Source organism: Echiichthys vipera (assembly GCF_963691815.1).
Source record: "Echiichthys vipera genome assembly, chromosome: 14".
Taxonomy (NCBI): domain Eukaryota; kingdom Metazoa; phylum Chordata; class Actinopteri; order Perciformes; family Trachinidae; genus Echiichthys; species Echiichthys vipera.
The window spans coordinates 20,650,654-20,665,171 of NC_139839.1; the positions used below are offsets into that span (position 1 = coordinate 20,650,654).

The window sequence follows — 14,518 nt, forward strand, 5'->3', positions numbered from 1 at the left end:
TTGGCATTTGTTGTCTGGAAAGTAAGCTGGAAATTATCATTTTCAATTTCCATTTCAATTGATTTTATTTTCCTCCCTTGGGTCCAAAGAGCAAATTGTGCCTGTTAAACACAGTCTCAAACTTTTGGTTTCTAATGGTGATCAATGAACCAATGTGACACCAATTGGCCTCCACCTCTCACTCTAGCTGGAAGTGTTTGACAGATGCTGGGGAGGATGTGCTGGCCATGGCTGTCATTCCTGCTGAACAACTATTGAACCCCCCCCCCCCACACACACACACACACACACACACACACACACACACACACAAACAATGGGTAGAAGTAGTCAGTGCTTTAAGGAAATGTTCCTAGTGGAAACATAACCTAACTTGGCATCTACTACAAACACATATTACAAAGTGTGTCCAGTGGAGGTGGTTTGCGCATTTGCTAAAAATGCCCCGCAGGTGCCTGTCGTAAGAACTGGCCAGGCATGGCCAACTGGGAATAGACCCATAAAATGCTGGAAGGACTCCAGCCCAGCTGGCGGGGGAGCAACCGGGCATCCCACAGGGCACAGAGCTCGAGGAAGTTATTGGGCAAAGATGGGTGAACTTTGCAGAGCTACAGCTATACAGCTCTACAATGGATATTGTGCATAAAACCTGAAATGTGATATTTAACAAGACTAAGAAACTACACTCATGTGAACGACTGAGTATATACTCACGCAAATGCTATTGTTGTTATTGTTGTAACACGCTCACAATGACAATGCTAAAATGCTGATGCTAAGCAGGTATAATGTTTACCATGTTCAACAGCTTAGTTTAGTATGTTCGCATGCATAATTTGCTACTTAGTCCTAAACTCAGTATAGCTGAGACTGATGTGGATGGCATTCATTAATTTTGCAGCATTTATAAACGGGACAAATATGTTTTTTTGAACTGAAGATGGCTTTAGATGACAAGATAAGGAATCATCAAAAGTGATCAAATTCTTCCTGAGGGGAACATGAATATGTGTACTTGTCATGGCAATCCATCCAAAAATTGTCAGTTCAGTCAAAACCAAAAAGGCAACTGAATGCTGGCGCTAGAGGAAAAGCCAGGGGTTCACTAAAATCATTAGGATTCATCTTCTTGGCACCATGAATGTCTGTAGAAAATGTCATGGCAATCCATCCGAACGTTGGTGGAATAATTCAGTCTGGACTAAAGTTGGAGGACAGACCACATTACCATTTTTAGATACACACTACTCGCATGGCTGAAAATGTACATTATTTTCTGTAGTTAATGTAAAACAATGCTATGTATCTACATTTTATAATTTCAAGTGCTTTCGCATTTCATTACACAAATTCCATTTTTCACAAATTCTAAAATAAGTACGAAGGGAAGCTCCTCCAAAAAACTTGAACTGAAGTGGATGAAAGAAGTAACATGTGTGAGTTTGTCCTAGATGAACAAATATAGATGTTGTCCCTGGAGTCCGCCAAAGCTACGGTATGTTAGGAACTATCACATCCCCCCCTTCAGTTTCTCTGCTGAGCATATTATCTGCACAAAACAGGCAAGTGCAAGACAGAAGCACAAAGAAAAATCAGTCATATTGTAAAGGCTTTGAATGTTACAAGGCATCCATTGGTGAGAGACAATATGCTGCATAATGCACTGCTGCATAACATTATCAATATATTGTTGCGAGACTAGCAAATATGAGTAGGAGGACCTGGTGAGGAAGATTAGTGATGCTGTAAAGGTTACCTCATGCATGCATTCAGGGTTTTACTATTTATTAATCAAGAATGTGGTAATTAGAAATCCCCTCCCCCGTCACTTCCCCCTCATTGTGGGATTTAGATGACAGGAAGATGGAATTAAATATTTGTTGCTACATATATAATACATAAACCAGTGCTCCCATAACCACCGTCAAAAAAAAGTCATCAGCTTCCAATATATCTTGTCCACAAAGCTCCGAGCAGCCTCGCTAATCCCCTTTCCCATTCGATTTCGGTCGCCCCCAGCTCTCAGTGACAAGAAAGTTCACCGAGTGCGTCTTCTGGGCACTTTAGTGCTGGATGGATATCAGGTTTCTTATCAGTCATCCACGGCTAACACATTGCTCCAGAGGGGGTGAGGCACACTAAGAGAGAGATGAGGTAGTTGGGGGAGGATGCCAAGGCATTTCCGGAGATCTCCATTTTAAAATTCCAGATGCATATGCAGCAGCAGCCAAGTGTTTGTTCGGATTGGAAGGAACCAGTGAGTTTATTTATATCCTCTCACATGCTTTTACCAGAATTAAACAATATTCACCTTTGCAAGCAACATTTAAAAAGTAAGATTGGAAAGTAAGTTGGTCAACTTTTTCCGCTGGCCTCTCTTGATGTCCCCTCAGGGCTCTTTTCTTTAGCTGATAATGAAATGTGTGTCCTGCTGTGTGTACAGAAAGGATTTTGTTTCAGACTGCTTTAAATATTCAACATGCAGAAGCAGGAGGATAAAATAATTGGCCTAGTGGAATAAGTCAAATCATTCACTGAATGGAAGACAAGTTTGCATACTTGAACTCTAACCTGTACAATTTCTCATCCTCACGCATCTATTTGCCATCATTCTGTCAGCTCATGGAGCACCTTCATCTCGTACAACCACCCAGCTCTTGTTACTGCTCACTGCGCTCCGGCTCACCCACTCTCTCAGCACCGCCTCCACACAACTCCTGGCTGGCAGCAAGCACCCGTGTGCCCTGAGAGACCACCACTAAATCTCTTCACCGGCCAAGCTTGTAATCCTTCACCTGTCAGACTGGTTCAGTGCACTAACCTTGGATCAGATCCAGTGCACTCACTCAGTACATGCCTGTCCCACTAACTCAGAAGGCTCGGCCCACACGTATTTGTTCCCAGCAGCCTAAAAAGTCTGTGTCCCCTTCTCCTTCTCATGTTGCCAGTCACCCTACATACAAGACAGAACCTCCACAGTAGGAACTGGCCAGTTTACGATCTGCTACATCCATGGACATTAATGACTACCATCAGGGTAAAAGTGGACACCAGTGACAGGCATTCATCAAAGGCTTTCATATGTACATACTATGGTTTTTGGACAATGTCAACTTGTGTGCACTGAGAAACGTTGCGTATATGCACAAGCTTTGAAATAGAAAATAGTGTGCCATTCATTTCAATTTCATTCCACAACAGCAGACTGGCATTTGCAGATGTTGCAAATCTGGTGCAGAAATGGGACTAAGCAATAATTAAAGACTTCTACAGAACACAGCCAATTAAGAAACTCTATTTTGTGGAATAACATTTTGATATACAGTGTCTCTTCTTCCGAGAGAATAAACTTCCTGTAAAGATAAAAGTCTGTTTTCACACACCGTATAAAGTTGTTTAATTATCCATACGCTCTAGGACTTGGAATATCCTTGACTTAGTATTTGTCCCATCGATGCTACTGCCATGAATGTTATACCCCTAACACATTTAAATCTGAAATTAAAGCTTTTTATGTAATAATGACTCAAAGTTTTTGATGTCAGACTGCTCAGGGAAAAGATGCACCATTTGAAGTGTCAACATGACAAAACGTCAAACCTGCCTCGGGTTAATGTCGTGTACTATTCACTGCTCCATCAAGTCTGAGGTGTTGTTGGATGTGGCAGTGATTTTCTTGTCACAAATTGTGAAGCATGACTCGATGATTTCAGCAATGTAAAAAAAAAAATCTGACGTTGACCAGTTGGTGCAACAGCGCGTACCAAAAGACAAAAAATGTTGAGTCGTCCGAGCAAGTTTGTTTCTTGCCTGTAATTGCAATAGATGACCTTGTGTCAAGCTGCAGTTACTTGGGTACAGTTGTCTAGCAAAGAAAAGCTTTATTAGCAATTTACTCTACCACAGGGGTGTCAAACTGATCCAGCAAAGGGCTGTGTGGCTGCAGGTTTTCATTCCAACCAAGCAAGAACATTGGTTTTGATTGGTTGTAATGAAAACCTGCAGCCAAACGGCCCTTAACTGGATCAGTTTGACACCCCTGATCTACCACAACTGACAGTGGTGTTGAATATTTGGAAACATTTTGGTATAGTGCAATAGTGCTGAAAGACTGACAGATTAGTTGCCAGATTGACCCTTCCTCAAGAGTATGTTACATGAAAGTGATGCAGCAAATTATCTTTCATTTCAAATCAGTTTGTAATCAGGTAAACATGTTAAAATTGCCCTGGACATAACTGTATAGACTTACAGTTACTGTTTGGGATTGTTATTGTTATTCATTGACAACTGAAAAGGGCCTGCTCACCCACACAGGTGTTTGATTATTCTGACAAATTAAACATCTGCTCATGTCGAAGTTGGGTAGAGCCAAACTCTCTACACTAATAGACCATGTTACGGCAGACATTTTGACTTGTCATAGCAGAACAAGAACAATTGTAACATTGATTAAAACCCTATTTACAGTACGTTTCTCACTAAGCTGGTCAGTTGAAGTGAGCTAGCATGCACAAACTGGCACATCTGAATGCAGTTATTTTATTGGCTGCATATGCTTGAAGTTTGTTTTTGTTATTTTTGTCACTCAGATAATTTCCCATTTTTTTAAATAGAATTTTAAAAAATGAAAATCGAAAAATGTTTAGCTCAATTTAGCCATTATTGATTTTGCTGTTATCATGTTTACCTTTCAGAACTATTCCGTGTTATTTGGGAACAATTCTGCATTCAAATTTAAAAGTACAGAATGATCAGATCACCATGCAAATCACCACAACTGGTGAGACCAAACCAGCAGTAAATTTGACCTTCCTGTCCCTTTTGTCATTTCTTATAATATTGTTACTAACAGGTTCCCTGGGGCCTTTTACCAACAGTTTTCCAGGCTTTCCAGGTCATCTCATGATCAAATACTCAAAATTCACTTTTAACCATTAAACTTTGATTTCACAGCGACCGCACACACAATGCAATAAGACAGCATGACAGTTATTAAAAATGAGCATTATTTATGTGTTAAACCCATGACTAGTATAAATATTTTATGAATGCAGGATGTTGACTGTAGCCTCACATTGAAATCAGAGTAGATAAACAACAGTGTAAGGCTTTGTGAAACATTCCATTGTTCGCACCTGCCTACCTTTACCTTTTGTACTCCTTCAGGCAGAATTCAGAAAAACATTCAACACTGACACAGTTTGTTTTCCATAAATGTTTTTTCTTTGTGTGATTAGTTGAGTAACTTATTATGACTATAATTTGAATTATATTATATAAATATAATGTTCTGTCTTTTCTTCCTTTTATAAGCATATATGATTGCATTGAGGCAGTGTGAATAATGAAAACAACTGAGCAAATACAAGTTCATGCATGATTATAAAACCTGTGTGTTTTAACAAAAATTCTGTCATATTCAGAGGGAATATCCGATTAATTTTGTCCTCATGAGGGAATTTTAACAGCTGGCATACACAAAGACATGTGAGTGTATGAGTGAGTGTATGTGTGAGTGTATGTGTGTCAGAGAGAGTGTGTGTGTGTTTGAGTAAAGCACACAGATGCTACACACCACACAAGTACTTTGTTTTTCTGAAGCAGATATTTTAGTGTGAGGCAGACATTGTTCAAATGGTTTCACAGGGACTAAAGGTTTCTCATTAATTTTTGAGCTTCCACTGGTGCTGCCTGAGAAAGCTACAGTGGCTTTTTGTTTGATATATGATTCATGTTAAGGGAGAGATTACCTATTTCAGTTTAACTCTTCCCAGCCATTTCTGAAGCTTCTTGTATTTGGTGTTTTCCTTTCAATACGGTTCTAGAATAAAAAGACACTGTTACACTGTCATATCTTAACATGTTTTTGTCATAGCCCAATTATACACTTAGGTAGCCATTTTACAAATCAGAATATATCAAACTGTGCCCCACTCAAGGAGGTGCAGATCGTGAGCTTAGTGTTAAAAGGCTCCGTCTCAGCGGAGATATTAAGCCTCAGATATCTGGCTAATCATTAGCACATCTTAAAGTTGTAATTCTTAAGATTTCAGTCCTGTTTGATTTCACAATGGTTATAGCAAGTGTGGTTGAATACGAGCGAGCAACAGAAGAGCAACTGGTGTGTCTGTTTACAGTGCAAACAAACAATATTTTCATAGGGAAGTCGTTCAAAAATCCTTGCAAATTAGGATCTGATTTCATGATGCACACAGCGCAAGAAGCTTTCCACATAACAGCTGGACACAGTTAAGTTGGCGACTGAGAAGTTGGAGGCTTGCAGTCGGTCACCTGCAGCTTGTTCTAACAGTTCAGTCAGCTCCTTTCTTGTTCCATTAAACTTCATTTAAAAATGATCTGCAGTAAAACGAAGGTCAAAAATTTATTTATTAAAAGAAAAAGTGTCTACTAAACAAAATTAGAGACCATCTTGCGATTGGATCACACCATCTACGATGCCAAATTGGGCCAGGGACTAAACGTGGTAGCACAATGGCCCCTTCTTTACCCCTCTACTTCCGGCGCCCTAGCTTGAACCACACCCATCTTTGAACTAAGGGATTGTAGTGTAAATTTCGTTGTACTGGTTCAATGACAATAAAGATTATTCAACTCAATGAAGCATTCAAAACTTAAATACTAGCAGACCTTGTTCTCCACGTTTTTATTCCTTAAATTCAGTTTTGGTCTTAATAAATCTTCATGTCCTTGTTATTTACACTGTACACTGCCATGATGCTTAATTGATATTTACTTCTGCCCACATAATAGCCACTTAGCTAAGCCGAAGTAATTTGCCCAAATGCCTAAAAGTTTGTTTTTCCAATTTAGAGTATGCAAAAATGTCATTTTGAACTTCCAAACTGATAATAACCACAACTGCATACATTTCGAGTAGTGACCTGGTGTTTAAATGGTGTTGTGGCTCAGATGGACTCTTATGTTGAGTTGTTATTATAGGAGAGATTAAGCTACAGAAAGCCTTTCTAAGAGGCCTAGCAACGACAGATTTGCTGCAGTGCAGGCTTCGCCTTAAGCAACATTCAGGGAAAATTCAGGTTACTCTTCAAGCACTAAACTGCTTAAAGCTTCGTCTTTACCGAGCAGCACAATGCTATGTATGTGATAGTGTATCAGGACATGGACTGCTTGTTGATGGGGATTAGTTAGATATTATAGGTCAGCTCCTCAGAGGATTTAGGTTTAATTAATGACGCTACTCATTAACTCACCAGTGTTCCACCTACGGTAAAGTGGCCTTTTCATTTTACCACAATATTGTTCTGGAGGGGATTGTGGGCCATGTAAATTAATAACCAGTGGCTGATAGCATATGATGAATTCTCTAACAAAACGCTGCAGAGTATTTCCTATTTGGGAAAGAATTCATTAACATAAATTCACCGTTTTTTTTTGTAAATATAGAGGTTCCAGCCTGTAAAGGCAAATATAACAAAACAAACACAACAAAGTTATTATCCAAATATTGATTGAACCCCGAGGCTTATTTCTGGCATCAGATCTTAACTGTGAGAGAAAAATTAAACAGGCGGTAGAAATCAGAACTGATTTCTGAACAGAAACATAATATTCTTAACATATTTACATTATTGGATTATACTGAATTTATTCTGTTTCAAAGTTTGTTTTAATTTCCAAATAAAATCAAGAATATTTTAGACTGACTTTGGCTGATACAAACAGCAGACACTAGATGAATGTCCGACTCAGTGGAACAATAAATCTGTTTTATATTAAGTTTTATTACTTTTTATATGATTTCCATCTTTTGACTCAACCTTCCTGTCTCAATTTCTTCCTGCAGGGCGGTAGTTGGACACAGAGAGCCATTGCCCGATGATAGTAAAGACAATATCACCATTTTCACCAGAATCCTTGACAGGCTGTTGGACGGATATGACAACAGGCTACGTCCTGGGCTGGGAGGTAAGCAACACTCATAAAAGAGGAAATATGGATGATTGGGATTACATGAAAATGTGCATCCGTCACTACCAGTCTTCATGTATACTTAGGACTTTTACATGCTGCTGTATAATATAAACACATCGTATATTAAATGTTTGATGTTCACATCCAAGCAGTATAATCTGTACCCTATGCACAGGACTTATTGATGACTAGGTATTTCTCCAGCTGAATTAAAAGGATAGAATTTATAATAATTCCTGACTTGGCTCAATTTAGTGTTTAAAGGAGCAGTGTGTACGATTAAGAGTCATCTAGTGGTACTTTAGAATTTCCAACTAACTGAATACCCCCCACCCACCCACCCTTCTCTTTCCAAGCGTGTAGTAGAAGCTACGGTGGCCTTCAGGTATGGTCACGTTGCGTGTCTCACTGAGCTCCTTTTCCCATCTTCCACAGTCAGTCTAGCGGTGTTCCCAATTGTTCCCTCATTTACTCACTCACTACCCCTGTATAGTGTTTATTAAATAGTGCACTATATAGGGAATGACCAAACGAGATTTCAGATACTACACTGGAATTTTCCAACACACCGTTGCGTCAGTAGATGCAGTGGATATATGTGAGACGGAAGCGAGTGCATCCAGCATCATGTTAACAAACAGAGCTGTAATCCCGTTTTACATTTAATAATACAAAACTGTACTCAGGAGGACGGTAAAAGGTGATGTTGCAAGTTAATTTCAATGTTAAATCCCAAATGTATTGTTATTTGGAGTTAAAGTGTGGTTTTGTTAACAATGGTTGTGTGTCTCTTATTTCACAAGAGAGTAACAGTAGTAAGCTCGTGAGGAACTAGTCAGCTCGTGAGTAACGGTTGTTAGCAAGTGCAGTTAGCTCTCAGATACCTGGCTACCCTTAGCACCTCTTCTGCTTCTTCTTCTCCTCCGGTAAAACACAACTGCATAGTATTGTGGTATACTGGAGTACAATGTAGTGTACATCGTTTGTACACTCAAAGTAGCTGTGCATTGTGGGTATTTTAAAGTGGACTATATAGTGAATGAAAGTAACCACGGAGAATTCGAACACCACTCCAAAATGGCAAACACACTATATAGTTCACTACTTCTATGATAGGGAACCATTTTGAAATGCTCACATAGTGCTTTGTGTCCCTCTCAGCCATTCATAGTTTTTTTTTATAGACTGGAATGACATGGAAGCCTCCATCGAGCTTACCTGTCCAATGTAAAAAAAAAAGATACGAAATTTGTACATCAGTGAGGACTTATCCTGCATGAAGATGTTGATTTGAGGTAATAAATGACTTAAAATGCAGTTTCCCTTTAAGTAAAACAATTAAAAGTTTTGGTAAAAGAACTGACAACTGACTAGTCTATGTGGCCAGCAGCTAATTCTCTAGATAGACTGGTATTTGTTGACTGAATTATTATATTCGTATTGACGTTAACATTTTGCTTGTTGCTGTAATAATTACTAGTAGTACTACTAATAATAATAATGTAATAATACCTTTTTTGCTAACTTGTTGCTAAATAACTTATATCCAGTGGTAGTTTTTGGAACTCGTGGATCTCGAAAGGCACACCAACACATCACATCACACTGAGGTCGGGTCATTTTGTGCAGAAAATCTGCTTTCCCTTAGGTGGACGTCTTTGTTCAGTCATGCCCAAATGGCAAATAAGCTCAAGTCAGTGGAAATCCCTCTAATTGATGCCATTCCATCCAAATATTCGCACCCCAAGGACAACAAACTGCATAGCAGCAAGTCCACATGCTCAAGCAGGCTTTGCCATTTCTCAGCCAGCCAGCTGGAATGGTCACTTCTGCTCTGCTGCTTGCTGCCGAAGCCATGAGCGTGGCTATCAGGCTGCAGACCCACCAGGCTGGACGACCTTGGACTCGTGACAACAACCAGAGAAAGGAACCAGGCACAAAGACGTTAATGTCATATTGTGCCTGCTAGCGGAGGTTCACATCTCCAAGGGCAAAGACCACTCAGGGCGCACAGTCATGGTGGTTTCCTTTTGCGGTGCAGCTACTGAATGTACACACCTGTGTGGTGCAGTGAAACCTGACAGGCTTTTCCATCAAGCCCAAGAGACTATTACAAGCTAGATATGCCAGTGGAAACACAAGAGCAACTACATGCAAGAACAGCATGGCCAGCTCCTTGTGTCTCATAGTATTGAGGAAATTCTCACTGCGCCAGGAGCACTGATAAGATTCTAATTTGAATAACTGTGATTGGTTGAAATATTTCACTGCATTCATAGGCCAGCAGAGTACCATTGCTTTAAAGGTTGAACATATGGGTATAGTTTTCTGAAGGCTTATATTGTTATTTAATTTTCCCAAGTTTTGTTCATTAAGTAGCAAGATGGGGACGATTTAGAGATTTATTCTTATGATTTACTATTCTAAATAGTTTTTTATCCATCAAAAAATATTATATGGGGCGGCCGGTGGCTCAGTGGTTGGAGCAGGCATCCCATGTGCAGAGGCTGGGGGTCCTCAACGCAGCGGCCGCAGGTTTGGCTCCGACCTTCAGCCCTTTGCTGCATGTCGCCCCCGCTCTCTCTCCCCCATTTCCTATCTCTACTGTACTATAATAAAGGCAAAAATGGAGATAAAAATAATTTCAAAAAAAGACAATATATATATATATATACTTAATTAATTATAATATTGTATTGAATATTTGTGGTGTATGCTGCAGATACTTTCCAGGTGATGTGTTGTGTAGAGTGATAATAACAAACTGAAACGGTTTTCACACTGCTGAGCGACAATTGCCCTTACAACTGCCTACCTGCAAAAGCATTGGCCGCCAACCACCTCATAATCCTACTGCCATGAACGAAACCTCTTTCCCTCTGTCGTCTCCCCTAATTAAAATAGATGAAGGCATGTGCAGCAGTGCGATAAGACTGTTTTGTCTGTCTACGATGCATGCAATACTGGACCGCTGTGGATAGTTTGAGAGTACATACCGTTAATATGACATGTGCTATTCCCTGGAGTAGCAGGACGGCACTGAATCAGTAATGTGTTGCAGATGAAGCTACCTTCATCAATTTGTCAAAATATATTGTGAGATTATAAGACGTAGGTTATTAATCTGATTATTTTATGAAAGCAAGACAAATATCTGCTAATGGTTAAGATTTTGGACCTAAAAACTCCAACAATCTACCTGCAAACACACCAACTGGGCCGGAACGGCTCAGTCAAAGTTAACAGCTTCTACATGTACATGAACAAGGCTACCAATCTTCCAAACACCCCCAGTCCTTAGAAACAGTCATGTGGAACCATCTCAGACAAACAGAATGGATAGAAACCGGAGAAAACCATTTCATTTTGTTTTCAGTGGCATCTATTAGCTCTGCCCTATGCTCTGGTGCGTTGTTGTGAACAGAAACAGGGCAACTCGTTCTTTTCCCCTGCCATGCAAACTGCTGACTGGGTGTTGTGATAATCACGCATTTGTAAAAACTATTTGTGTCACAGGGATGATTAATGTGGAAGTGGATCTCCTCTCTCAAGGGGGCCCTTTGCCAGAAGATTGGAGACTTCACCTGTGGGTGGTCACTTAGATCTGGGACACAGTTAGAGTCGAGGATCTATTCACTTTTGGAGAAAAGCCTCATCGCTCTCTAGTTGTTGCACCACTGGGAGCAGCTATTTGTCTCACCAGCGGCCCAAAAGCCTGCTTCACACATTTGGCCCAGGGGAGCTGATTCAGCCCACACTGAAGAGGGCAATTTTTGATCTGTCACGACTTTTATATCACCCTCTACTCAAACATGTATTCAAAGCATTTGTGAAGTATTTGGAAACAATTATTCCACTGCTCATAATTAATATTATATTGAAAAGTCCTGACTAATTTACCATGTAATGATCAATTGAAACCTTGTTACAGTATCAAGAATTATTCATAAATAATTGTGACAGAACAAAAGCAGTAATGGAGCTTGTAAAGTAGTGTAACATGCAATGAATATGTAATTATGAACTTATTATATTATTCTGAACTATACTGGCCCTATAGGAATAAGCATAGCAGCCAAGCCTTGTAATAGTCATGCCAGATTCATATTACTATAATAGACTATATCGTATCTAATGTGATTATAATGTGTGCACAGAATTGTGTAATAGTAGCAAAGTCTGCCCATTAATTAGAATAAAAAACACACACAGAGCTGCATCCTTAATGCTGAGTGCTGCGTATTATTCCTGAGCCAGTAGTCCCTTAGGGACTGTTAAATGTTTTGGGGCAGGCTAACTAAAATTATTTTGGGTCGAAAGGGATGTCTTCTCTCCAAAGATACAGACTTGGGCCTGGCCCAAAGCAAATTTTATGCTGTAGTGGACAAAAAATATCTTGAGCCAAACAAATGGTAGTTTTACTGAACTAAAGACTTTCAAAAGGATCCGTTAAGTGGCTCACAGCAACATTTTGGCCCTAAATTGAGGTTTAAGAAACTCTCCTGGGCCAAATTCTTGGGAGTACTATTACTAATGCTGTCTAGCAATGCTCGAGTGTTTGTTTTAAAAAATATCTAAGTCTGCGTTCAAACTGCAAGACTTAGAGCTCATTTTTAATTCATTTTTTAGTTTGACACATTATTTGACACATTATTTTTTTAAATGTGGATCATATCAGATTCTAGGTTCTGAACTGACTGCATTCATCAAAGAACAATAACAAAGACATGCAAAACGCGTCATATGGAAGTAACGGAGGCCACTGAAGTCAGTGTTTACAGTTTAATTTATAAGTTAATGTGGAAGACAGTGAATTTGTAAAGCAGATGTTAAAGAGATGAGGAGAAAGATGTTATGTCTTATGTCATGGCTTTTAGTGGAGCAATGGCTGCTGCTTCTGTATGGAGGTATGTGTGGATGCAGGGTTGGAGCCAGGAGTGGTGGCATCATGAGGAGAATGGCTTCACAAACATATTTCATCCAGAATTTCAGGATGTGAAGGGCTACTTTTAACAACTTTTAACGGCTCTCCACAAGACTCTTAGTTCAGGCGACCCATCTGCCTGAGAAAGCGTATAGGAGTTAGATGTTGGCTGGCAACAGGGGCGGCTTTGAGACTGAGTGACGTTAAAGTTGCATGAATTCCGATACAACTTTTCAGACTAAGGTCTTACTGCAAAAAATCTGGGGCCATATTTACAAAACATCTTAAGGCAAAGAGTAGGTCCATAGACTTTATAAAAAATGGACGTAGCATACCCTTCTGTGGTGTCCGTTCTCTCAACTTGATCCAATCGTACTCGCCTACGGGAGTCGCCATCTTGTCTGACTTTGACTCCTCATTTCCTCTTACCAAAAAAGGCATTGATGTGACGTTGGGGGGAGGGAGATACGTCCGTTTGGCTGACGTGTACCTCCGAGGACCTCCGAGAAGAAGTGAGGGCCAGCGTTTAGCTGTCACTCAAGAGGCCGCTCCCCTAATTATTCATAAATTTTAACCTTGAAAAAAATAAAAACTAGCCTGATTCAAAGAAATTCACCCCCCTCAATGTTGTAGTTGAGATATCACCTAAACATACAAACTAGAATGTTTTTTTGTACCAGGCCTTAAATAGGTTTAATTATGCTGTGAAAACAGCCTATGTAACATGGGGGTCAATGAGAAATTGCTCTATTGTGCAAACTGTCCTAGTGGACACTGAGAACTGATTTTGGCACTTCCGTGTTGGATCAACCAGGAAGTCGCAGTGGTGGAGGCTTGGTCCTAACTTGCTGATTTAGGCCTTCTTTTATCGCCTTAATGGAGATGTCTTTATGAACGTGGTAGAGTTGGTTAGGGATGCCATCACATCACCAACCAATAAAAGCCACCCAGTATCACCGGAGATTAAAGGTGTTACAATTCTCCGCTATTTGGCCACGGGAAAAATGCAGCTGTGCAACGCAGACGATCTCGGCATCTCTCAGCTGTCCCTCTATCCATACCCCACATAGTGCTGCAGTTTATTCGCATCCCAATTGAAATGTTTCTATTGTAAATTCACTCTCATTCCCTCTCAGCCAATCACTGTGTGCCTAGAAGGTATCAACATGACGTCATCCACAGGAATGAGGTCAACCCCACCCACTAGTCTCAGCTCTAGTAAAAGTTGGTCTCAGAGGCTTTGAGAATAGGTTTGAAGAAATTACTCTTAACTAAGAACTTTTAGTCTTAGGAGAACTCTTAGCGCTAAGATAAAACATTTTGTGAATAAGGCCCCTGATGTTTATCTGATTTAGGACCAAAATTTGAATAGAAAAGGTCAGATTCCATTACATTTGTGCTGTTCACACTAAACATATCTGAGTGATATATGAGGAAAAAACATTTGTACCACTTCTGCCTGCAGTGTGAACGTGGCCCAATGCTGTTGATCCAGCATTATGTTCTAAAACCTGCAATCTGTGGCACAACAGAGACTGTAAGAATCCAGGTATTAAGCCGTCCAACAGGGGCACAAATTCTTGACTGAGCATGAATAAACTAGCTTTTCCTCAGTTTGATCCTCTAACCCTTGATTAC

At 40.0% G+C, this 14,518-nt stretch overlaps 1 protein-coding gene across 1 annotated transcript in view; it reads left to right on the forward strand.

Annotated features, from left to right (window-relative positions):
- gabra3 (gamma-aminobutyric acid type A receptor subunit alpha3) overlaps positions 1 to 14,518 on the forward strand; it is a gene marked incomplete at both ends in the record, with an annotated part of 66,526 nt that overhangs the window by 13,639 nt on the left and 38,369 nt on the right. Inside the window, one exon of the mRNA XM_083927067.1 lies at positions 7,829 to 7,950. Coding sequence (XP_083783193.1) covers positions 7,829 to 7,950 — 122 coding nt within the window. The remainder of the gene's footprint in view (positions 1 to 7,828; positions 7,951 to 14,518) is intronic.